This window comes from Ambystoma mexicanum, chromosome 3p (assembly GCF_040938575.1).
Source record: "Ambystoma mexicanum isolate Mex_15411 chromosome 3p, UKY_AmexF1_1, whole genome shotgun sequence".
NCBI classification, from domain to species: domain Eukaryota; kingdom Metazoa; phylum Chordata; class Amphibia; order Caudata; family Ambystomatidae; genus Ambystoma; species Ambystoma mexicanum.
In genome coordinates, this window is record NC_090925.1 from 803958862 (window position 1) to 803985304 (window position 26443).

At 45.5% G+C, this 26443-nt stretch overlaps 2 protein-coding genes across 5 annotated transcripts in view; one reads left to right on the forward strand and one right to left on the reverse strand.

Moving 5' to 3' along the window:
• The window catches only part of LOC138580907 (microfibril-associated glycoprotein 4-like), a 427453-nt gene that overhangs the window by 375316 nt on the left and 25694 nt on the right, over window positions 1-26443 (reverse strand). The gene's annotated exons all lie outside the window — the stretch shown is intronic.
• The window catches only part of LOC138580906 (uncharacterized), a 191720-nt gene that overhangs the window by 113296 nt on the left and 51981 nt on the right, over window positions 1-26443 (forward strand). Inside the window, exons 2-3 of one of the 2 annotated variants that reach the window (XM_069651829.1) lie at window positions 24165-24244; window positions 25369-25420. In XM_069651829.1, the coding sequence (XP_069507930.1) occupies window positions 24165-24244; window positions 25369-25420 (132 nt within the window). Of the gene's footprint in view, window positions 1-148; window positions 1035-24164; window positions 24245-25368; window positions 25421-26443 lie in introns of those variants that run through there. The other variant, XR_011304373.1, reaches the window with a different exon arrangement.

The window sequence follows — 26443 nt, forward strand, 5'->3', positions numbered from 1 at the left end:
CCCTTACTCCCCCAACTAGGTTAAAAACTGATGCACACAGTCATTCAAACAAACTTGTAATGCCCACAGTGTAGCGAATGCACTAGGTGATAAGATGCATGATTACCTAACAACAATGACTGAAAGTATTTTGTTCATGTTTCAATAGGTCAAGAATCGAAGGGAGGGGTCAAAGAGAAGCGATGAAGTTGATCAGCCCATTAAAGCAGAGGATTGTTAAAACAACCAATTTTACACCCAGGGGACCAGGTGCTGGTAGGAACATGTGTACGCACTTGGAGCACTTCCCGCTTTGAAGGTCTGTACAAGGTGGAAGACATTGCACCCACAGCAGCCAAGTTAAAAGGACGAAGAACCTGGCTTAAGATGAATGACATGAAGCCATATAAAGGTGAAACACAGACCTTCCTGCAACTACCCACTCTGAAGCAAGAGAAGAAGTTCCGAGTATGCAGACATGTTCTATGGACAAGAGTAAAGACAAAGAAAATGAAGAACACATCAGCACCTTAGACTAAAGGCCAATATCTTTTCACATTTTTAAGGAGTACGTTATCCTGGGACCTTTTTAGATAGGTACTAGAGACAATACGTTAAATTATCGGAGTTGAAAAAAGAAAAGCACATTTCATCTTTGTTGTACCTCTTGCAATAGCATTACACACATTCATGTATGCTGGTTTTACCTACACATTACAGTCTTATCCAGATATAATAAGAAGATACGTCAATGTCATAATGTTTCTTGGAAATCCTAAGAACAATCATATTATTTTTAGAATAATTATTGCAATCATCTTGCAGTTCTTGATATAAAGGTGTGATTCATAGAGACTTACAAGGATACATATTAAAAGTCTGAGTAAAAATGAGGTTTCAAAATATAAGAAGCTTATTGACATCAAGAAAATCGATGAGTTTCCATGGAACAATAATGTGGCATCATTCTGCATTATGATTTGTGTTTTCCTCCTGATTATTATGACATTTAGACATATTATAAGAAACAATACAATACGTGAGTGACGATGAAACATTTACCATTGCCCCTGATGAAATCACAAATATCATTTTTCATAATCTTACTGGGCATTTATTTTGATATAAAAGGGATGTTGGCGAAGATTATGAAGATATTAATACGTATCTTGATAATCTGGCTCAATTGAAGAAACACCTTTGGTATCAGCACATGAAGAAGGTGGGAAGAAGTACATCAGATGAAAGCTGTTATGTGTGTTACCTTAAACCTTATACTTTGGGAACTTCTAAAATAGTCATAGCACCATATGTATTAGTGAAAAAGGCACATTGCCTGAAACACCTTGTACTTTGCCTAACCAGAGAACAGTTCCAATGCAGAACAGCATCCATAGTGTGAGTGAATAAAGCTACATCTCAAAGAGAAGACAATTATGTACAAGACATAAGGTCAAGAGAAAAGCCAGAAACAATGCATCAAATAATACAATACAAACAGTCTGTAATAAATGGAGCAGGAATCAGGATTGAAGAAAATAAGATGTTACAATGCAAGGATAAGAATGGGAAGGAAATACGAGAATGCTGGGAAAGAGTTCAACTACAAATTAAAGGAACAGTGCCTACTCCTGAAGGACGGGCTGATGGATTGGTTATGTACAAAGCAACAGCACTAACCAGACAATGGGAAGAAAACCAATAGCCTAAGATTGCAAGATTGTTGTCATGGGTCACTGATGACCATTGCAGATACTACCCCTGAAGATTGCATATTTATGCTTTGGAAATAATGGCACAGTGAAAGTTGGAGAAAACTGCAATTGTGGCCCAATTCTTGATGTACCAGGCATGAAGGAAGGAACAGCAGTCCTGATGGACCATATTACTGGGCCTGTTGATCAAAAGCATATACAAGTTGCCACCAAAATGGGGAGAAGTTTGTTCATTGGTACTGATAAGCATAACAGCCTTAGTAGTACCACAAAGTGACTTGCAGATTACAGATTTCCCAAATGGACACACACCTGAGGAAGAAAAGATTGCTTCATCGAAGCACACAGAGGAGAGATAATTACTTCTCAGCAAAATCAATAGATGCTTATTATGACATTCCAGATGAGCATAGGTTGTTCAGCAGAACAGCAGTGATATTTACAGCTATATTCCTGCCAGGAATTCAGACTGTAGTGAATGCTAAACGGTTCCAGATAACCAGATGGGAGCTGCTGCAAACGATAAATATGTCAATAAAAGGATTTAATGCGTTCAGAGAAGAATTGAGGGCAATCAGGCTCATGGCCCTCCAGAACAGGTATGTCCTGGACTTAATTACAGCAATGGAAGGAGGCGTGTGCACCAAGATTGGGCCTTCGTGCTGTACATTTACACCAGCCTGGGATGAAGCGAATGGAACTTCGACAGAAGCAATAACGATGTTGACAACCTTGCACACAGAAATGGTGGATGAAGTAGCCAAGACCGAGGAGGACAGCTGGTTTTCATCTCTGTTTTCCTGGATTCTAACTTGGTTGGCAAATGCCCTCAAATTACTTGGAGCAGTACTATTGTTGGTATTGCTAGGATTTTGTCTCATAAGGATCACCTTTGGCCAATGCCAGAGGACAGCCAAGAAGCTAAAGGGTAAAGATCATGATTGATATAGACGCTGAACCTCGTGAGCAGATGCAAAATGAGGAAAGTACCGTCGAGAATATAGAGAAAAGCACCCTTGCACCTCCAGCAACAAAGTTCTACTACCATAAGGATCATGGAAAATATGTAGGACGATGAATATTCTGTGCACCATCAGGAGATTGCTGCCACATGACCTGGAGTGTGGATGAACATATAAGAAGCCCTGGGTGTCAAGGGCATGGGGTGCTGAGTGACCAAGGGGGTTGCTGACCGCCATAATCCCCTGTGGCTGTTGACTGATGATTGAATGGGATAAGGTGAGATGTGCTGTAAGGGGGTTTGTTGAACTGTTATTATTGACACTTCTGCCTTCCGTAGTCATTCGCGATACATTTCTCCTTCTACTTGTCACCTGCCCTATCACGCCGATAGGGAGATTGTAGCCCCTGCCTCCCCGTTACCAGGCAGCCCACCTGTGCCCTGTGTAATTAAGAGGAAACTACTAATTGTAAAACAAAGGCAGCAGGATCCGTCCCTCTCAGCCCCCAATCGATGTGACATTAATGCAGGGGTTTGCAGCATGATGCCTATAATTTAAGGAAATCAACTGCTTTTTGGTAAGTACTTTGATGACCCTTTAGAATCTACAAATACCACCTCCCCTGCTGTATCTGACCCCCCCCCCTTGCATTTTTACCTGAGCCATCAAAGGCTTACCTCGAGATTGAGACCAAGCCCTAGGTGAACTTGACAAAGAATCTCACTATCACAGCACCCATAACCTCTCTGAGTACTAACCTAGAGGGCTTATAGGTTGCTGGTTCTGCAAGTGATATATTCAGCTTCTCTGAGGGAGAATTACGGGGATGGGGGAGAATCTTGCTGTTCCGGAAAAGTCTCCCAATAATGTTAAAAGATGCTGCTTTGCTCGCAGTTAATACAGGGGATTTGGCAGATGGGAAAGGACCTCCCCCTTCATATGTAAACCTCCCTGTTGCTGGGACCCAACCTGGATTGCCATTAAGTTGTGCCTCAATTCCCATCCCTGCCATTGTCCCCAAGGTACCAGCACAGAGCTGCCAATGCTCCCTTGTTCTCACTGAATTGGACGTCGTGAAGAACCTTTTATTATGGATCCTTGAAACCTGGAGATGCATGGGAGGTAGAACCCCTGAGGAGCATAACCTAAACATTAAGACTAACTTGGGACAGCCCTAATCAGTAATGGTAAACACCTGCAATATCCTACAGATGGCTGTGACTCATCCTGCTTTAAATGCCCCCCAGCTCACTTTGAACTGCCCCCCAGAACGCTAGAGAACAAAGGGCCCTGAAATCAACCTGGCTGTAGTACTCTCCCTATAGCCAACAAACTGCAGTATAAATCAACACAAATACCCAGATGGGCTGGTTTTTAGGAGGACAGTGCTGGGGGGCAGTGTAACCAGCAGGGAGGCAAGCTGGCATGTGGGGACGAAGCACCAGACTACAGAATGGCCCAAGATCTAGTTCCTAATGGTGCCCCAAAGTTGCAAAATGACCCAGAGGCAGGTATGGGGCGCGGTCCATGGTGGGAGCCTGATTAGGGGGGGGAGTGGTATATGTGCACAGAGTCCCCAAATGTTTTGGTGCTCATTCAGAAACCAGAGACTCCCTCAAAAACAAATGCATTCATTGGCTTAGATCAGTGTATGAAGGTTGTCTAATCAGAGAGGATATTCTGGGTATCAAAAGACTGTGTTATAATGTGAGAAGCTCCCATGCCACTATCCACATTGAATTAAGAGCTTTAAGTTTGATTACTGGCCTACTAGGCATCAGGTTGTGATGCTGCCTACCAAAAAGTAGCTCAATTATAATTAGTGCTTCTCCCTTCTGCAAGAGTGCCAACGCCGTAGGAACTGTGCGCTCTATGGAACCGAGGATCCCGCACAAAAAGCTCTCTGGAGCTAATCTTGTCCCTTTGGGGAAAAGACCTGAGAAGGCCATCAATGGTCGTGGGAGCAATTGATGATGCTATTTGCGCAGTCTCTCAACACCTTAGAAGTGGCTAACATTAGGATCACTCTGGGCTGATCATTATTGGTAGTCGCTGCCTTTGACATGGGGTCCAGTTGATGCTCAATTACTTTATTGTATATGACTAGTGGTATGTTTCTCATGTATTTGTGTGTACTTTGATGGCCTCATGGCCAAATAAAGTTAAACAAAGATAAATAATGCAGGTCACCTGAGGGAGGTGACAAAGACACGACAGTATGAAGAGATGGTAAAGGAGAATGAACAGAAGAATGTGGTCGAGGACTTGGCCAGAGGGGGGAATGTAGAGGAGCAGGTGGACTCATTTTCCCCAAATCCCCCCCTCACCACCGTAATACTGGAAAAGCAGGAGAAGGGCCCTATATGGGACCCAATGTGTTGTTCCTATACTGCATCAAGTGTATGACAGGCGATATGCATTCAAACAACCATATTGAATGTACCCTTGCACTGAAAGTGTGGAAGTATGTCATGTGGAAGGATGTGAGCATGCACTATTGGACATCAAGGAGCGCTGAGTGAAATCTAACATGGGCAGAGTGATGTCATAAAGATTCTATACCAGGACATACTGAAACAATATGAAAATACTCAGGAGAGACGATGTGACTATCATTTCGTATGTTTCTCTTATCACTTTAAAGTAATCATGAATGCAAAAGAAGATAAGGTAACTTGCTGACCAATAAGTGTAAATACGCAGCAACTCAAGGTAGTTGAGATACATAGAAGCTTGCTATAGAGGAATATATAATGTGGCTAGGACGCCCATAATTGAGATTAAATTCAGCTATCTCAGAAACAGATCAGGGTTGCAGAGTCAGGAGACACTGGAAGAACAGCTTTGTGTGAAAAACAAAGAGGAGTTTATGTTGGCTTGGGATCAAGGATGCTATTTTTAAGGAATAGCTGCAAGGTACGAAGGGAAGTAGACGGATAACCCATGGACGAGACATACTTCTCTTAGATTAAAGAAGAAGAAAACATCTGCAAGAGCCAAGTATTGGACAATTAAAGGTGTATAAAGTCTATACAAGGTACAGTGATCAAGTTTCTAGAGGCCAAGAGGAGCAATGACACTCAGTATAATTAAATCCAATGGCAGTACATAAGAGGCTGAAATGGACAAATTAGTGGCTCTTCACATGTGACTCAGAAGTTGAAAACAAGGGCTATTCGTTAAGCCTTCGATGAAGATAGTGATGTGCTTACACTCGCTTGAATGTCCTAGAACAGAGAGCAGGCTACAAGGTCAACCACAGATGGGAAACTGGCTCATGGCCAGACTGATGAGAGATGATGGATTGATTGGGAAAGTGGGGAGTAACCTAACGTAGTTCAAGCACCTGGGTTTCGTTTCGCTTACGTGATGCTAGCTGAGCCGAAAATCCAAGTTTGAGTGAGAATGCCAACCAATCAGTGGGTCTATGGGGCAACCTGTACCAATCCACTGTCATTCTGTTCGCTATAATCAGTTTTATATGTTTTTGAAGGTAGTTCGAGGTGTGCCTCACAGATAAGTGACAGCCAATGAAGAACTAACCCGTATACATTCTATAAGTAGACATGTTCCCCTGACCAATCCCTCCCGCTCATACGTTTTATGGTTTGCCACGTAGGATGGCATCATAGATGACGCTTATTGGGGTATAAGACCTCTGTAATCAAGTTTGTTTATGAGCGTGCAAACATCTGTCTGATGTCTACCAGTTGACCCTGCTTTATTAAATTGGGAATAAACTAGTATAAACGCTAGGCATAGCCATCAAAAATATATCCTTTGTCAGACTGGCAGTCCGTTGCCTGAAATCTATTAAAATGTCCTAGTGTTGTATAGTTTCTGTATTTCTAAACACTTTTAGAGCAGGTGAATATTCTTTAACAGGAAACCCAGCACAAGGGACAGTTTTATCTTGATGGCGGTTAAATAATGGGGGCTTTCTTCCAGCTTTAGTGAAGAGGCTGCAGGCTTTTGAACTTGTTTATTGGAGACTAGCAGACACATTTGGCAGGATGGCGAACGGGGACTGGGGGACAAGCATACTTACTACACCTACTTGAATATATTGGGATGGCCACGGTTTTGCCTAATGAAAAGGATTTAAGTCTTATTTTATTTTATTTATTTTTATTTTATTGGACATGTGTATGGCGCCTACACACAAGTGTTTCCAGGCGCCACAAGACAAGAAGGGGGTGGGGCATGGGATATCATCCGAAAAAACAGCCATAGGAAAACAAAGAGACAGTTATATTGGCCCTATGACAGTCCTACTGTGCAAATGGAGATAAATGCAAGGGTGTGGGGGTAGAGAGAGAAGTGCAAAAGGGGGGTCAAGTGCTGTACAGGTCAAAGGCAGCAAGTGCCAGGGAAAAGAGGGTGGAAGGGGAGGCAAAGTGCAGTGGGCAGGCGGACTGGGTAGGGGTAGTCTGGGGAAAGGGGGCCCATGGGCAAGTGCTAGTGAAAGAGGCTGGGAGGGACTGGTAAGGGGGTGGACTGGTGCCTGTAGGACTCAGAAGGGACCAGGCCCCAGTTGCAGCAGCAGGTGGAGAGCTTAGCAAGGGCGGGGGAGAAGGAAGGAAGAGGAGAAGAGGAAGGTCTTGAGAAGTTCCCGGCACTTAAGAAGATCCAGCTCAATGCTGATGGGGAGATGGAGGCTGTTCCAGAGGGGAGATGCCAGCCGAGGAGAGGGATCTACCTCTCACTCTTTGCTTGGAGAAACGTTTGACCTGAGGAGAGTTGGAGCCCGAGGACCGAAGGGTTCTGGCTAGACAGTATTTAGGGATGGAGAGCTGGATATAGAGAGGTCCCAGGCCCCAGACAGCCTTGTGGATGATGCAGGGAGATTTGAATTTGATCCTTGCAGTCACCGGGAGCCAGTGTACAGACTTTAGAGAGATGCAGTCCCTGTGCTTAAGGCCAAGAATAAGTCTTACAGCCCTATTCTGGATTAGTTGGAGGGGGCGAAGGGAGGAAAGAGGAAGGTTGAGGAAGAGGCTGTTGTAATAGTCAACTTAAGGAGAACCAGGGCGTTTGAGACATTGAGTATCTGGGGGAAGGTGAGGAAAGGTAGAATGCCCCTGAGGAGCTGAAAATTGGACTTCTTGGCAAGGCCCGTGATGTGTGGAGAGAAGGAGAGAGATGTGTCAAAGATGATGCCAAGGTTTTTTGCCTCACAAGTGGGTGAGGGGGAGGGGACCCAAGGAGTCTGGCCAGAGAGTGAGGGGGAAGCTGGGAGCAGGCGTCCCAATGAGCAGGATCTCATTCTTGCTGGCATTGAGGCAGAGATAGTTGGCAAAGCACCATGCCTGAGTAGCAGTCAGGAAGTCAGGTATAAGGCAGAAAGAGGAAGAGATAGGGGAAGGCAGGCAGAAAGAGAGTTGTGTGTTGTCTGTGTAACACTGGAAGTGAGGGGAGTAGGTGGAGACCAGGTGGGCCGAAGGGGCCAGGTAGATGTTGAATAGCTGTGGTGATAGGATAGAGCCACGAGGGATGCCACAGGCAGAGAGTGAGGTGGAGGACAGAAAAGGACCCATTTGAACTTGGGAGGGTCTGTTAGAAAGGAAGGAGGTAAGCCACGCCAGTGCCCTGTCCATGATGCCTAGGGTATCACAGAGACGCTTTATGAGGATGGAGTGGTTTTCAGTGTCAAAGGCAGAGGGAAAATCGAGGAGGATCAGAACAGAAGGAGAGTTAGAGTCCATATTTGAGCATAGAACTTCTCGGGTATTTAGGAGAGCAGTTTCAGTGCCTCTGGCTGCTCTAAAACCGGACTGGTGGTCATGGAGGCAGCCCGCCAATTCTGTGTGGAGGGTTGGTTGGGGGATGACCAGCTTCTCCATGAGTTTGCCCATGAAAGGGGTGATAGAGATAGGTTGACAGTTAGCCTGACAAGAGGGGTCAGCAGACAGCTTTTTTGGGAGAGGGTGCACAAGGGAGTGCTTGAGGGGTTGAGGGAAAGAGCCTGTGGCAAGAGTGGTTGCAGTGGTCAGCCAAGGCAGGGGCGAGAGTGTTGATGTTGTCCTTGATGGTTCTGGAAGAGCAGGGTAGCACCTGTCCAGAGGAGACTTTCATAGAGCGGCCAACAACTCTAGGGATCTCATCTGGTGCAATGGAGGTAGAGGTGTCAGAAACTCCCTTCTTTCTCACCTTTTTATCCTTGTTGGTGTTCTTCCGGGATGTGGCTTCTTTCTTTTTCACCGACCGTGACTTGTATAAGCTGGAACGCGAGTCCTCGGGTTCCAGCGTAGAAGCCGGCTATCAAGCCGGTAGCGTTCGAATATCCAGGAACAAAGTCAATTAATCCAGGAAGGAAGATAACGAGAGGTAAGGAATAGAAGGGGGGGTTCCAGGAGTGAAGGACGGTAGAATGCATGATAAACAGAGAGCAAACTCGAACACGTTTAGTAACTCGTAGGGGTAGAGTTGAGACGCGCGGAGCTGCGGGGGCGTGCCGGTTTTCTAGGAAGCTGGCGAGTGCACGCAAAGGCTAGACCGCTGCAGTTCTGTGTCGGCGGCCATTTTGGATGGGTTACAGATTTAATGCCGCGGTGCATCAAGGACCATGAAGTCCAGAAGGGTCGAACCCGGCCACTCATGACAGCATGCCTCCTCCTGAGCCCGGACCCACCTGGTTTGCCTGGGTGTATTCGATGAAACCTTTGTAGTAGAAGAGGCGCATTCATGTTAGAAACTGGTTCCCATGTACGCTCACTAGGGGGATAGCCTTTCTATTCCACCAAGTATTGTAGTTGACCTCGTCTATACCTGGAATCACATATCCTGGAGACCTTAAATTCGACCTGATCGTTGATGAGCACAGGATTAGGTCTAGGAATTGTCTGATTGGACTGTACATATGGCTTCAATAAGGAGGTGTGAAAGACCGGATGGATTCGTTTCCAGGAGTCTGGGAGCTGAAGTCGATATGCCACTGGGTTAATGATTTCTTTGATGGTGAAGGGTCCGTAATACTTAGGAGCCAGTTTGTTAGGCCGTAGATGTCGAGGTAGGAGTCTGGTGGATAGCCAGACTTCGTCCCCTATTGAATAAGAAGGGCTAGGTCTTCGCTTAGCATCTGCATATCGTTTAACAGCTATCCTGGCCTTTTCCAAATGTTCTTTAGCATCCTTGTGGCCGTTCACCAACTTTTCAATCCAGGAATCAACTGCAGGTACTGGGGTAGGATATGGCAAAATTGATGGTAAAACCGAAGGATGGAATCCTTGACTGCAGAAAAAATGGCTTGTCTTGATGGCCGAATGGTTTGAACTGTTGTAAGCGAATTCAGCTACCGGAATCAATAGTGACCAATCATCCTGGACCTTGCTAGCAAAACAGCAGAGCTATTGCTCTAAAGTCTGGTTGGTTCTTTCTGTGATCCCGTTGGTTTGAGGATGATATCCTGAAGACAATGCTCACTGAATACCTAGTATTTGACAGAGGTGTTTCCAGAACTGGGATATGTACTGGGGACCTCCTGTCGGAGATGATCTTGGATGGTAATCCCTGAAGTCTGAATATGTGTTCAATAAATATCCCAGCAAGTTCAAGTGAAGAGGGCAATTTGAACAGTGGTGTGAAATGAGCTGTATGGGTAAACAAGTCATTTGTAACCATTATGGTTGTATATCCCCGGGATGGTGGTAATTTCACAATAAAATCCGTAGCGATGAACTCCCAAGGACGTGTTGGTAATGTAGGTTGATGCAGAAGACCAGCAGGTTTTCTATTGTCGTGTTTGTTTTGATTGCACACAGCACAGGATTGAATGTAGGCCTTTATGTCAGTGGTCATTCTTCGCCACCAAAATTGTCTCTGTATGAGCTGACGGGTAGTAGTGATGCCTCGATGTCCTGAATGAAAGGTATCATGACAGAGATTCATGACTTTATTTCTCAGTCCTTGTGTAGGGATGACCAGTCGATCCTTGAAGAGATAACCATCCTTTGTATTCAAGTTCCAATGATTATTCTGGGTGTATTCCTTCCTGAGATCCGAGGAAGGAGAATGGGCATGTATGTCTTCTAGGAGGCAATTAGCTTGTGCCACAAACAGTTTTTGGAAACATCTTGGGAAATGCCCTGACCTCCACAGATTCGTGGTCAGGATGTCTGGACAAGGCGTCAGCAACGATGTTATTGATTCCCGGAAGGTGGTTGACCTGAAACTGGTACTGCGCAAAAAAGAAGGCCCAACGGGCCTGGCGACTGTTTCTGCACTCCAGGGATTGTAATACTTGTAAGTTCCGATGATCTGTTCGTACTTGCACTGGATATTTAGCTCCCAGGAGTAAATGACGCCAATCAGTGAATGCTTGTCGGATGGCCAAAAGCTCCTTCTCCACGACCGACTAATGACATTCACTTGGGGTCAAAGTACGGGATAGGTAGGCAATTGGATGTTCCTCAAATTCTTGTTTTAGGACTGCCCCAATAGCATAGTCAGAAGCATCGGTTTCCACCAGGAAGATTCGATCTATGTCGGGTTGGGCTTGGATAGGACCTTCAGTGAACTTTCTTTTTAGATGTTGGAAGGCCTTCTCTTGTTCTGTAGACCAAACAAACGGTGTATCCTTCTTTAAAAGAGCCACAATGGGTTGTACAATTGCAGAAAATGTAGGAATTAATTTTCTGTATAAGTTTGAAAGTCCCAAGAAGGATTGTATTTGCTTCACAGTAGTAGGCGCCGGCCACGAGAGTATGGAATCTATCTTGCCAGGATCCATCCCAATTCCTTTAGGACTGTGCACAAAACCCAGGTAGTGAACGGTTTGAGTATGGAATAAACATTTTTCAGGTTTGGCCAGGAGTTTGTTTTCTCGCAATTGCTGTAGAACTGCCTTAACATGCTCTTCATGAATCTGAGGGTCTTTAGAATAAATAAATATGTCATCCAGGTATACGATAACAAAAAGGAACAACATATCCGAGAACACTCTGTCCATGAATCGTTGGAATACCGCAGGAGCGTTGGCCAGACCGAAGGGCATGACCAAATACTCGAAGTGGCCAAAGGGAGTTCTAAAGGCTGTCTTCCATTCATCACCCTCCTTAATTCTAATGAGATGGTAAGCCCCCCTAAGGTCGAGTTTGGTGAATATAGCAGCTCCTCGAACGGCCTCCAGAATATCTGAAATGAGTGGTAATGGATAACGGTCCTTGAGGGTACATTGATTAAGACCACAGTAATCCAAACAAGGTTGTAACTCCCTTGTGTTTTTCTTTGGAACAAAAAACAAGGACGAGCCTGTGGGAGACTTTGAAGTCTGGATGGTTCCATTTGCTAAGTTGGTATCCAGGTACTCACGTAGGGCCTTCTTTTCAGGTTCGGATAATATAAACATTCTCCCAAATGGAATCACAGCAGAAGGGTCCGTTTCAATGGCGCAATCCTCGGATCTGTGGGGCGGAAGAGCTTGAACAATGTCTGTTGAAAACACATCAGAAAATGCCTGGTACGTTTCCGGTACTTGGATAATGTTGGACACGCTCAATGAGGATGGTTCATGGTTCTGAGAGTTTACTAGAGGGATCCGGGATGTGTCCTGACATAAACAGTGTGCCATACAAAACTCAGAGCCAAGGAACAAGAAACCTGATGTCCAATTGATGTAAGGGTTGTGCTTCTGTAACCAGGGCATGCCTAGTACCATGGGATAGTGGGCAGCCTTTATGATGTCAAACCTTATTCTTTCCTGGTGGTTGTTTATTGACAATTGTAGTTCCTTTGTTTGGTGAGTAATAGGACCTGAAGACAAAGGTCTTCCGTTGATTCCCTCCACAGGTTGTATCACTTCTTTGAACTCTCTCGGAATCCCTTGAGCGTTGGCCCATTCATGATCAATGAAGATCCCCATGGCACCGCAGTCCACGAGAGCCAGGATGGGAAAGGATTCATTCTCTGTAGTTGTCATTACAGTTTGTAGAAGTACTAAGGTGTTCTGTCCAGGAGTATTCAAGGAAGGAATGGATGCGGAGCAGGCATCTCTCTCCCGAAGCTGTGCTCCGTTTAGGATCGGGAGCTGGCGTTTCCCGAACACCGGGGTGGTGCTATAGGACATTCTGTAACCAAATGTTTGTCAGAGGCACAGTACATGCAGAGACCGGTATTGATTCTGCGGAGTCCTTCTTGTGGAGAAATTGCCCCCCTAAAGGCACCTAGTTGCATGGGTTCCGGATCAGGGGTTCGTGGAGCAACGGTCTCTTTGGTAGTTAAGTATTCAGTAGCTGTCTTTGGGGAGGTTTTCGCCTTTCTTTTCTCAGCCTTTCTCTCCTGGATCCTGAAATCTATCTGCAAGGAAAGATCCATAAGGGCCTGGAAGGTTCCTGGACGAGCCACTCTGACTAGCTCATCCTTAACTTCATTGTTTAAACCTCTTCTGGCTTCTTGCGACCAATCTGCTTCTTTGGCTAGCTGCTTGAAGCGAGTGACATAAGAGAGCATGTCCTGACTCCCTTGTTTAAATTCAAGCAGTCTTTCTTGTGCACTGTAGACAAGCTCAGGTCAATTGAACATGGCTTTTAGGGCATCCACTAATCCTTAGTAGTCATCCAAAAGCTGATCTCTAGAATTAACCAAGGGAGTAGCCCAGGTTAATGCATTACCCGTTAAGTGGGATATCATGAATCCAACCTTTGCTCGTGGTGTAGAAAAATAGTAGGGTTTGAAAGTGAAGTGCACTAAGCATGAATCTAGGAAGGAACATAGGGACCTAGAAGATCCATCATACTCTGCCAAGCAGAATACTTTCCTTGACTGCGGAATCCCAGGATAGGACAAGCTGTTTTAAGGCTGCATTTTTGGCTTTAAGATTTTGAACCTCGGTAGTTAATTCTGGCATACCTCTCATGAGGTCTAGCAATGCTGCTTCCATATCAGTTTCCGTATCAGGTTCCGGGTGTCTCAATCTGTCAGAAGCTCCCTTCTTTCTCACCTTTTTATCCTTGTTGGCGTTCTCCGGGATGTGCCTTCTTTCTTTTTCACGGTATCAGGTAATATTTTCGCCAGCAAAAATATCGCCGAACATATGGTCGTCGGGAACGGCCATAGGCAATATTTCTGGTGGCGAAAATATTAGGTGCAGGGATTGCAGGGGTTGCGGGGGTGTCCCCCGCAGGGTCCATGTGTTATTTTCGCCGCAAAAAGATGGCGATATTTTTGCATCGCAATATTTTTGCGGAGAAAATGTCACATGGAACCTTTTTCACCGACCGTGAGTTGTATAAGCTGTAACGCAAGTCCTTGGGTTCCAGCGTGGAAGCCGGCTGCCAAGCCGGTAGTGTTCGAATATCCAGGAACAAAGTCAATTAATCCAGGAAGTAAGATGACGAGAGGTAAGGAATGGAAGGGGGGGAGGTTTCCAGGAGTGAAGGAAGGTAGAATGCACGTTAAACAGAGACCAAACTCGAACATGTCTAGTAACTCGTAGGGGTAGAGTTGAGATGCGCGGAGCTGCGGGGGCGTGCTGGTTTTCTAGGAAGCTGGTGAGTGCACGCAAAGGCTAGACCGCCACAATTCTGTGTAGGCGGCAATTTTGGATGGGTTAATGCCGCGGTGCATCAAGGACCATGAAGTCCAGAAGGGTCGAACCCAGCCACTCATGACAAGAGGAGGATCAGAAGAGGTGGAAGACGGAGTGGGTGGGAGGAGGGAACAGATGACAGAGGGGACAGTATGTCAAGAGTTTTGGAGGAAAAGTGTGAGGCCAATGCAGGCGATAAGGCCTGAGAGGGGGAGAAGAGGAAACTGTGATATGATTGGCGAGTTCCTTGCAGATTTTAAAGAGTTCAGACGTGTTGTTTGTGGCTCCAGAGATGTGAGCTTGGACATGAGATCTATTTTTGGAGTAGATGGAGAGATGGTATTGCCTTTTGGAGTAGGCGGCAGGCCAGTTTGTCAGGGGATGAGCAAGTCTGCCACTTCCGCTCTGAGGCTTTGCACTTTTGTTTCAAAGCGGCTATGTCAGTCATACCATGAGTTTTGCATTTGGTGGCAGGCTTCATGCAAATCCTCATGGCAGGGGCAAGGTAGTCCAGGGTGTTAGTGATAGAGAGATGGAGGTTAGTTAGGACAGAGTCAGGGGGAAAGCCCAAGGAAGGGGAAGGGGAAGGGGGAGGGATGAACAAGGAAGCAAAGGCAGCGACAGACACATGCTTCATCGGTCGAATGACAGAGATGGAGACTGGCAGTGCGGGGAAGGAGACTGGGGCAGGAGACGTCAAGGAAGGAAGAGAGGAGAGAGTGGGCAAACCAGGATAGAGGGGTATTGAGGGGTTTGGAAAGAGGGATGCCAGTAGAGATGAGGGCATCCAGGGTTTGCCTTGTAGAGTTGGTTAGGCCACAGGGCAGGATAGAGAGGGAGAGGGAGAAAGAGAGGGAGAGGAAGTTGCAGAGGTCACAGAAGGGAGAGGTGGCTGCATCGGGGGAGTCTGGATGGATATTCAAATCACCAAGGAAGATAAGTTTGGGGGAGGAGGCAAGAAGAGAATAGGCGAGATCGAACCATTCAGAGAGGAAAATGAATGAAGGACCAAGTGGTCTGTAGATGGTAGCGAGAGTAATAGAGAAAGAAGGGGAGACAGACAACCTGCAGACTAGAATTTCAAAGGAAGAGTAGGATTGAGTGGGGATGATGGAGGCTGGAACCCAATCAGGGTAGATCAGAGCTACTCCATCACCAGATCGCAATGGTCTGGGATTGGATATGATCTTATATTCCTCAGGAAGAAGAGTGTCAAAGACAGTGACGGAGCAGCCTTTGAACCATGTCTCAGTGAGTGCAAGGACGTCAAGGTCAAGGTATTCAAGAAAGCGACCTGTCAGAGAATGTGTTTAACGGCAGAGCGAGAGTTGAGGGTAGCAAAGTGAGCTCCTTTGAAAGATTTAAGAGGGGGGAATAGTGGTGCACTGCAACCTCTGGGGAGGAAGGGAAGTGGGAGGGAAGTTAAAGAGGGAAGGAAGGTGCCTGTCCAGAAGGCAAAGATTGGGCTCAGAGGCCTGGGCCATGATAGTGCCATTGTGATAGACATTAATGGTGCATTTGGAAGATGCAAAGTGAGCCTAGTGCTACCAGTAATGGGTGAGGAGGCAACAAGGGAGTGGACAGAGACCATATGGGGGCCCATAGGTTAGTTGAAGGAACAGCAAAGAGAATTCTCTAGAGGAAGCATTGATGTAGGTGTCAGCGATGGGTAGACCAGGGTTGGATCTAAGGAGTGCCTTTTTTAGTTTCTTCCTTCCAGACGTTGTGAGAGAAGGAGGGTAGGAGATTGGGAAACAGTTTAAGAAAATAGGGGAGACGGAGCGCACTATCAGGGAGGGAGCAGGGGGGGAGAGGTCAAAGGAAGCAGAGAGAGGGACAGAGTTCCCATGTAGTGATAGAATCGCACCAGGCGGTCAAACAGAGTACAATAGGTATGCTGCGGGTGCTAAGATGAATAGAATCAAAGGCAGGTTTGTAAATGTACCAAAAGTGGATTTTTAGCCAAGCACTCTAAGACTATCAAAAAACGAAAAAGGCTACACAGATGGAAGGAGTGCCTAAATGCAGTTTTTAGCAGAAGCATTCAGAACATACAGAAACGAAAATGGCTGCACATATGAAAGGAGTGCCTAGTTTAGATTCTTAGCCGAAGCATTCAAAACATACAGAAACGCAAATGGCTGCACAGATGAAAGGAGTGCCTGAAATCAATTATTTGGCAGAGAACTCAAAAACACACAGTATCAGAAAAGGTTGCACAGATGGATTGATGTCAACGTCTGGAAGAAGGAGTTAAGAGAGCAGTGTGGGAGCCAATTTAACAGCACGTGAATGCAGGTATTGCTGTTGATGCAAGCTGTAGAAAAGCCAATGAGGAAAAAGAGCAGGCAGCAGACATTGTGGGCAATGAAATGAAAGTGGAGGAAAGCAAAGTGCTGCATGGCTGCTTACCAATGGAAGTCATTGAATCCTTTAGTGAGAGAGATTTTTTTTATCGAAGAGGTACAGGAGCTCCTTCAAGCTCCAACAGGCTCAGACAGGGGCCTTAGATGGAGGGCCTTGGAGTGGGGGGCTGGCACTTATAATAATTATTTTTTCCACACAGTCCATGCACGATGTAAAAATGAAATTCTTTGTCCCGAAGCCCTTCTGGGCATACCTTCACAGCAATGACATTGAATTGATGAAGAAATCAGCTCCTCCTATCCAGGAGATGATAACAGATAAAAGTGGACATGCTGAATTTCCTTCAAAGATCTATAGACCACTGTGTAAAATAGTGAGGAAGAAAAATATCAAAGCTGCAGCGACTGCTTATCAGCATATGAATGCAGATCTTCAAACATCTGAAATTTTGAAGAACAGCAACGCTATGTAGAGATTCTAGCTGAATGGGGGTGGAGCAAGCCCCAGGGTTCTACAGTGGGAAATTTAGCTGGTTTTACAACACATAACCTATTGTCCCCTATTGTATTTTTCAATATAGTGGATTGGCATTAATGATAGCAGTTGGGTTAGCAAAAATTACCATAGTCTGTCTCTATTGGAAGAGCGCAAGTTCAAAAGTGTTACAATTCAAAGGATTAGTCATAGCTGATGCATAGGGTTGCCTGACCCTCACAAACTATTGACAAGAGGGTGGTGTCTTTGCAGGCTTATAATGAAAGGTGAGTCAGCATAGGTTTGCAATAGGAGCACCAATACATATTTCCTGGCACTGGCAATCTCATCAAAGAAAATGTGTGGTTAATAAGTAAGATCCAGAGTATTTTATTTATAATCTAACGCATGTGTTTGTCTTCCTGAGGGCATGCTAGATCCATGCTTAGCTGGAAGGACTTCCTGATTGAGTCTTCTTTGGTGAGGAAAAGTTAATCCATTAAGACTAAATGAGTCATCCAGGGGTTGGATCCAGGGGGAAATCTAAATGTTTGGTATGGGTAAGGAACAGGCAAATGCGATCTTTGGAGACTTCTAGTCAGAAAAGTAAAATCCATAGGAGCGGGAAGAAGTTATGATTTTTTTAAAAAAAAGATGTAGTTTGCTGCACTTAACCCATTACATTAGTCATATGTTGAAGAATGATATAACTCTTCTACACTGATTGAATCTGCTCCTTTCCCTCCCGACGGCAGTCCCTTCATATGCCCAATGCTTTCTCCTGTTTCTCTTTTTAGTGAAGCTATTCCTACGTGTAATATTATGTTGCAGATTGCTTTTTTTTAGTACATTCCACAGTTTCTTTGTCCCCATAACCTTCTATTTTCTCATTACTATAGTTCTTACATAGGTAGTTGCTATAAACCTATAATATTCTTCTATGGTCCCTCCTACATGCAAGTTCGTCTTGCTGGCTCATGTAACACCAGAGCCGTATTAATTTCCAAATGAACCAATGGAAAACACAAGAAAATAACCAGATGCACCTGAAATCCCTGAGCCCACACCTGAGGGAGTAGGGGACCGGGAATAAAATATAACACAGCAAATGGGGTGGTGTATATATTTTGATCAGGAGAGGAGCAGTGTTTGATGCAAGCAAGGAAATTTTGCGAAATAATATTCTGTAATAAGATACATTTTCATACATTAGGCATCGGTCATCACAAGAGCGAAATTATACATCGACATATCGGGTCACCTGCCTTTTAATAAAGCCAGTTCAATAATGAGTAAAGCCCAGGAACCTGTCTTCTGCTATAAGCCCATTGCTGAAAGCTTTGGGGGTGTACTTTTGGCAAAGTGCTGAGCCCTTGACAATATTTAAGTAGATATATTTCATCGTTCGAGGGTCATAAAGACTTGTTCAAGATTATGTGCAGATATCAGGGGCTTCTTGCCTGACGTTATCGGGGTAATCTCTATTCCCCCTCAAGTCTTCTGCTCAGATCTCTTGCCTGAAGATCAGTACAGATTCGGCGGTCTGGGTGAATTGATCACATTGGAAACGTCGTCATACAAGAGAATGTTTTTGAAACATTATCTAAGTAACATTATTAAGCATATGCATATGTTTGTTAAATAATGCTGTACAGTTTAAAAACATTAAAATAAAGATATCTCCAGGGTAGTTTACCCATGTTTGTGGAGTGGAATTGTGTTGTGATGCTGTCAACAACTCTAGGCTTGTCCTGCACCTCCTCAAAAGTCCACCGCATGAATACATCTCCACCCCTCCAAGCTTGCGCATTGGTTACTCAGGGCTTGACTCTACACCTCTCTTTATTTCCTGACACGTTGCAGGGTCAGACTTGCTCTCTTCTGCAACCTCATCCTCTCTCTGGCTTCTCTCTCTTTCTCTATGGTCACTGATCTCCTCTATTTGCTGTTTCCACTTTCCTCCACTTTCTCTCCACCCCTCCCGTTATTCTCCACAGACACGTCTTTTTTACTCTGTTCTTCTCTCCAACTGATATTCTTTACCACCTCTTTTGTGCAATTTTCATCCTTCCCCCTTCTTCCTTTATTCTTATTAATCTCTTCCACCAGAGAATACGCCTCCTTTCCTTTGTCTTTCCTTTGTTCTTCAGCTCCTCCTGATACTCTTTCCCCTCTTCCATCACCTTCCCTCCACTCTCTTTTTTGCCGCAGTCCATCCAGCCTACTGTGAAGTTTCTCCTTCTCCAAACACCCACACTCCCTTTCTGAATCGCTTATGTTATATAGGGCTTTACTCCGCTCCCCCTGACCTGGGCTTGCTCTAACTGTGTGCAGCTGTTCTTGAGAAGTGATCTCTACTGTTTTGCCGGTTTTTCTATCCCAGCACTGGGAGTAACGGCACAGACTCTCTCAGGTAAGTATAACGTTAATCTTTTATTGCTTACATCTCACGAGCGTCCGCTCTTGTCTCCTTTTTCCCATCGACTGACTTGCCCCAGTTTGCCCCACCTCCTTGCTCCACGCATGCAGACTTACATCACTCTGCCTCGTTTGAAGGGACAGAAAATCTCCATCCCTCTTATCCCGTTTGGTGACTACAGAGTTCTTCGATTAATCTATGTGGTCTTCTAGTAACTCTTTCTCCTTCAATGTCAGCCACATTTCTTCCATAATTGTCTCTTGTTAACTGAAGGTTGTTGCTTTCTTCCACCTCACTTGGTTTAGGGTTTGTGTCCTGCTCAATGCCTGTTGTCCTGACATCCATTTCCTCTTTCATGACTCTTTTGATATTAGACATTCCTGTTGATTTCTTTCTGACCAGATATCGCAATCACCATAATTCCCTTTTGTTCACTTACCAGTCGGTGCATAACGAGGGTCAGACTTCCTTGTTTGTTTCTGTCTCATGGGCTTTACTCTCCACCTACAATCCATCGCCTCTTTTGACTTTTGGTTCTTTTTATTATCGTTTGCTCTTATTTCTTTATCTCTTTCCTACGGAACAGGATATTTTTCTGGCACTGTTGTCCTTGGTTTATGCCAGATCATTTGTTTTTGCTCGGTTGCCCCCTGTAGGGACATGAGGCAAAGTTCGATAATGGCTCAACATGCCGCATAATGCTTGTTCTAGGGGTATTCCATTAATGAGTGCTTTCTGCACTATCCTCTTTATACTTGACATGAACTTCTCAGCCATTACATTGGCCTGAGGTCATAGTGGTGTGATTTTATTTTTCGATGGTGAAACCCTAGATGCGCTGAAAACCTTTCCAAATCATTCCATTGAATGGAGGTCAGTTGTCTGTTTTGACAATGTTTAGAATGCCCATTCACTAAACATTGCGTCCAGTGTCCCTGAAACGTGATTAAACGCTGTGGACATGGTGGTTTTATAATTGTAAATTCTGAGCATTTGTCAATCACTACTAGTAGATGAGATCCATCTATAAGAGGTCCATAGAAATCCTTTGCTCTTTGATGCCATATATTTTCAGGCTGGTGTGTAATTTGTAATGGTACTGTTGTTGGTGCATTCTGAGCTGTATTTTGGCATGTGGTGCAATATCTGACAAATTTGTGTACTAAGTAGTCCATGTACGGTAACCATGAGCAACCTCTTAGTATTTACCATGCCTCTGTGTATTTCATGTACGATTTGTACAATCTTTTTCCTAAGACTCTTGGACACTATCAGTCTTTGTCCTCTTTGAAGACTGTTTTGTTCTGATACAAGTAGCTCATTGGGGATTCTTTTTAGTTTATTTCTTCATTTTATTTATTTATTGGGCATTTGTATATACAGCAAGAAGGCAAAAGGGAAGGGAACAATACAAGACAATGGAATAAAAATATGACACTGAAAAGCAAATGACAATGGCAGTCCTATTCGGTATCGTGGTATTAGGAGCGTGCAAGTACAGAGAGAGAGAGAGAGAGGGGGCAGGGGATGGGGATACGTTCTAGAGGGTCCCGCAGAGGGGGTAGTGCCAGGGAACCAGTTGCAAGGCAACAGGTAAGTGCGAGGCAGTGACCACCTGGTAAGAGTGGGGGTCATCCGCCAATACAATAAGTGCAGACCTGAGAGACACCACATGCCAGTGCGGGCCCAAAGGCCAGTGCAGGGGCAGGGCAGATGCTGTAAGTGATTGGGCAGAAGGCCAGGATCCATTAGGGCCCAGGCTGCCAATCTCAACGACTATGGGGTTTAGCACCGGAGCGAAAGAGGGACAGATGAGGAGAAAAGGAATGTCTTGAGATGCTTGTGGAACTTTAGGAGATCTGGCTCAAGACGTAGAGAAAGAGGGAGGCTGTTCGAGAGGAGGGAGCCAGTTGAGGAAAGAGAATGGCAGCCGGCTTTCTGCTTAGACAAGCACTTGACAAGAAGAGAGTTGGAGCGAGATAATCGCAGGGATCTGGACGGAGAGTATTTGGTGAGAGCGAGTTGCAGGTAGAGTGATTCTGACTTATCCACTTCATGGTGTATTTGCGGTATTTTCTAGTATTCTCCACTCTGTCTCTCCTTTGCATAGTCCGTCTTTGTCTGTTTCCCTCCTAAGATAAGAATGCTTCTCCCCCTCTAGTCTGTCCCCTCCTATTCTGATGGTCCCCTTCCTTCTCGCTCCCTTTTATCCTGTCTCTCCCTCCTATTATCACATCTCCCAGCTCCTATCTGGGACTGACCACTAGCTTATCCCTTTTGAAATCTTGTCCTCTTAACCTGTTCCTCAGTGTACCCCTATTCTCCTTCTGTAAAAGCTGATCAGGGGAAAATAGATCTTAAATAACCTGATCAGGTCAATTCACTTGTCCTGAAAATACTGACCATTTGAAAGACATTCCCATTGAACAATTTCTTAGTAATTTTCTTATAAGGATCTTACCAGCATTTTATAAGATATGATATGATATGGCATTTATAATACGCCTGTACACAACTGTTTCTAGGTGCGACAAGACATGGAGGGGGAAACAGAGGGAGGATAAAACAACGTCTTACTAGGCCTTGTGTCATTCAGATCATGCAAGACAGGGAAGTGGAAGGGTAGAAGTGCCAAGGGGTGGGGGAGGGAGACGTGCAGGCAGTCAGGCAGCAGGTGGCTCAGTGCAGATAATTAAGAAAGTGCATCCAATGGGTGACTCATAAGTGCAGAGAGAGTGGACTTTAGGGTTACAGACACAGACCACAAGTTCTGGGGGGAGCCAAGAGGGAGTGCCAGGTGCAACTGGACATGCTGGGGCCTCTGCTCAAGTTCAGGGGGTGGCCAGGTGACCAGTGCGTGGAGAAGATGGGTCGTCAGCAGGGGAGAGGAAGAGAGAAAGCAGAAGCGAAGAGGAAGGTCTTGAGTTGCTTCCGGAACCAGAACCGGAGGTGGTTCTCAAGTTTCAGAGAGGCAGGGAGGCTATTCTAGAGGGAGGCCCCAGCCGAGGATAGAGATCTGCCCCCAACTCTCTGCTTGGAAAGGTGACTGACCCTGAGAGAGTTGGAGGTGGATGAGCGGAGAGCTCGAGAAGCGAGATGTTTCGGAAGAGAGAGAGTTGGAGGTAGTGCAGTCCCAGTCCCCAGAAAGCCTTGTGGACGATGCAGAGGGGCTTGAACTTGATCCTTGCCGCTACGGGGAGTCAATGAAGATCTCACGTAAATCTTGCTTTAAACGTATATGATTTTATAAGACTTAAATAAGTATTTGGACATCATAAGTTCTTATACAGTTCTTATTGTTGTTCCCAAAATCCCAAAGTTTTGTATAAGTTTCACCTCCACTAGATGCCACCCACTCCTTCAACAAACAGGTCAATTTCATGGCCTCTGCCACGTCTTACACTTGTAAGTTAATCAGAGCTGCCAAGCCTTTCCTCTCCACACACAGCTGCATCACCTTGGCCAGAGCCCTAATTCTATCAAGCCTGGACTATTGTAACACCCTATATTTGGGAGACAACAAATATATCATCAATAAAATCCAGATCCTCCAAAATAACACCCTAAGAGCAGCTTTGGGCATGGCTAAAAAAGAGCATAACTCGGAGACATGGAAATTGAACAACTGGCTCAGCACCGACGATAAAATCTTACTAAAAACAGCCTCTCTCACTTACAAGTGCCTCAATAATGCTATCCCACAATATCTTATAGAAACATTTAAGAGACATTCATCCAACCGTCCAACAGGAACTGGCAACTCCAACTCCCTGACTGTACCTAGTTATAAACTTTCCAAAACTGGAGGACGTAGCTTCCCAGTTAAAGCCGCTCAGCTATGAAACGCCCTTCCCCCAACCTTAAGGGCAGACCAAACTTACTTCCACTTCAGGTGCATCATTATCAACTGGATTAATGAAAATGACCATTAATTCTCTGGGCTACTCCCGCCAGCTCCATCCCATTTTCCCTCAATGTACATAATGTTGATTTCCCCCGCAACTCATGGCCTGTCAGTCATGCCATATCTATGTCTGTATATATATTATATGCTATGTCTGTATATATATCTAAAAGTCTGTTTTTCTTACCCTATTGTATTTACCTGTACAGCACTGTAATCTAAGCTGACCATATCCCAGTTTCTCTCTGCGCCCTGATCCCCCGGGTATCGCGCGCATTATAAATAATAAAACAAACAAACAAACAAACAAGTCATTTTGGTATGGGTTACACTGAAATCAATAAACAAAATCAGGAATGCCAGATGGGAGAGAGCAGGGCCATCAAAAGAGGACTGCAGAAATGCTGTATAGGCAGCGGTCGGGTGAGTAATGCAGAATGGAGGAGGGACAGCTGGATTGTAGCCGTAGACTATTTCATCAAGGTGAGAGTGGGGGCGGGGGGCTATGCGGACAGAGTAGAAACAAGGATACAGAGGTGCCCTCATAAAGAAAGCGAGTGGATGGGACAAGATAAAAGTGGAATTCGATGGTGCGGGTCGAGGAGCAAGGGAAAATACCTGCAAGGCCATGTAGGAATGGGATTAATGGAGTGATGTTATTGAGAAAATAATGCAGTTGATAGAATTGTAGTGTTTTTGCAGAATGGGGAAGGCAATAAGTGTTTTAGGAGAAGGCATTTTCCAGAAATAATTAACTCATAGAACCGTATTAACAATCAAATATTTCATTCCAATAAGTTGTGTTATTTGCCATTTTTAGATGCATTGGATGTCCAAAAACCTATGTGCACCCCCTGCACCACCTACTGTGTACAGAACAAGGAGGCTTGACTGCTATGGGTGAGTGACTACTGATGTTAGAAATCTAGGAGTAGACAGTAAGCCTCATTATGAGTCAGCCGGTCCGGAAACAACGGTGGCAGTAAATCTGCCGCCACCGTTGTTTCCGGACCAGCTGATTCCGAGTTCTGCAGGCGGGAGGTGTCACTCCCGCCAGGTCTGACCTGGCGGGAATAACGCCACCTGCCTGCAGGCGGATATGGAAACACCGGCTCCGTCATACGGAACCGGTGTTTCTATTGTCCCCATCCCCATGGAGTTCTATGGTACTCCATGAGAATGGGGATTTACGGAATTCTGACTCCGGAATTAACGGGTCACCAGGGGTGTAATGCCCTTGTGATTCCGGCAATCAAGGAGGCGGAATGGTATTTCGGGTCCGGCCGCAGCCTGCAGGTTATTTCCTGCACGGCGACTGCCAGGCTCGTAATGAGGGTCAGTGTAAACGGCAGAGCAGCTTCACTATAGGGCACTGCACATGTAGTCGAAATAATACACACAGGACCTGATTCTGAGGTTGGGAAGAAAGTAGTGTAGAAAGCTGACATTCTCCCCTCTCGCAAAGGTTGCCAGAATCTATTGTGTACATCAGTATTCCTGCAAGCATTTCAAACGATTTGTAACCCGGGCCGATTTCAGTGTGCTGCTGATTCTGCTGCTGCCTGCAGTGCTGAGTGCTCGACGAGAGACACGAGACGACGACTGAGCTCAGCTGCGCCGCACTGCCATTTCAGGTGCCAATTTTAGTGTTTTTGTTATTTTAGCTAATAAATAATCTTCATACAGAGCTGACGTTGCGTGTGTTTCCAAACGTTTGGTGCCTTGGTGGTGTCTGCTCTCTCGCCCCTGGCCGGGATTCCAAAGTCAAATAGACGCCAAAGAGGGAGATTTGGACTGGAGGCGAAACGGAGAGCGAATGGGCTGTACAGATTGATTTTTCTAGGGTTAGTGGTATGCCGATTCAGAATCTTGAAATTGTAACAAAAGAAAAGGCAACCCGGGTGCTAGGATTCCGAAGAGTCAGATAGGGTTGAAATGTCAGGGCTTGAAATGTCAAGGGGTATGGAATGAATGCAAGCCTAGGTTTCTTATCTAAGCTAAAATAGATCTTTTTGTGTGTGCAGGACAGCACCTGTCTTCGGGGCTCAAGACTCTCAGATACACACATATGTCAAGGTAAGAGGTCCGACTGCAGATGGTCAGTGGAATGTGTATTTTCAATGCATGTTTGTCAGCACAATCCCCTGATAAAAACGCTACCACTTTGCATGAAATTTCATGGCATTCCCTTGATGCTCCGTTCACACTCAAGTCTGGCTTAAACCAAAGCCTGCTTCATTACCAGCATCTCCTTCTTTCTCACACCAGTCTTCTTGAGTCATGGCCCACCAACTATACTTTGACATTCAGCATGCGTTCCTGCGCTCTTGTTTGGTTGCATGTTTTTACCACACCCACATATTCCCATTGAAGTGGATGAAATACACACACATAATCTCCACATGCAGATTGTCCATAGTTTACATCAGGTCGAAAATAATGCACAGGCAATCCAGTCACTCGGCTATTGCCGGAATGGGCGGTCTGCTCTCAGCCCAGTGCCCATTCACGACTTAAATGGTGCGCAACTGCCCATGCCCCTCCATAGGTACTGCCCGCCACTCTGGGGCATGCAGTGGTAGCCAGTGCAATGTCTTGTGTCTATGTTCATGAACAGCAAGGACATCTGCCTGTCCTCTGTTGCTGTCTGTGGATCCAACGACGTTGGGTCACGTTGTGGGCGAGTTTTCCGCCAAGTCAGTAGAGCTTTAGGTTAAAGAGACGAAGGTACACACACATGCATGTCTCTGTGTTTTATTGCATAGTGTTGCATATTATTAGTCCCAGCATCTTTATTTCACACATAACAATGGCGACGAGGCTTCAGGCACCCGCGCGTGCCGCTTGTGAGCAGTGCTACATCCTGCTTCCACTCCTTCTGACGCCCGGCCTGACCCACCCGCCGCCGCAACACATTTTTCTTCCCGCCTGCTAGCCCAGGTGTGGCATGCAAGCCTGCTTATCGTGCAGGTGTCGGACAACGCTTGCTGCGTTCCAAGGAGCTGAGCGCTCCACCCCAGACCGAATGCTTTCAAATCACGCACTCGCGTCCTACAACACACCTATTGAGAGGCCTGCCAGCCCCAGCCCAGACTGCAT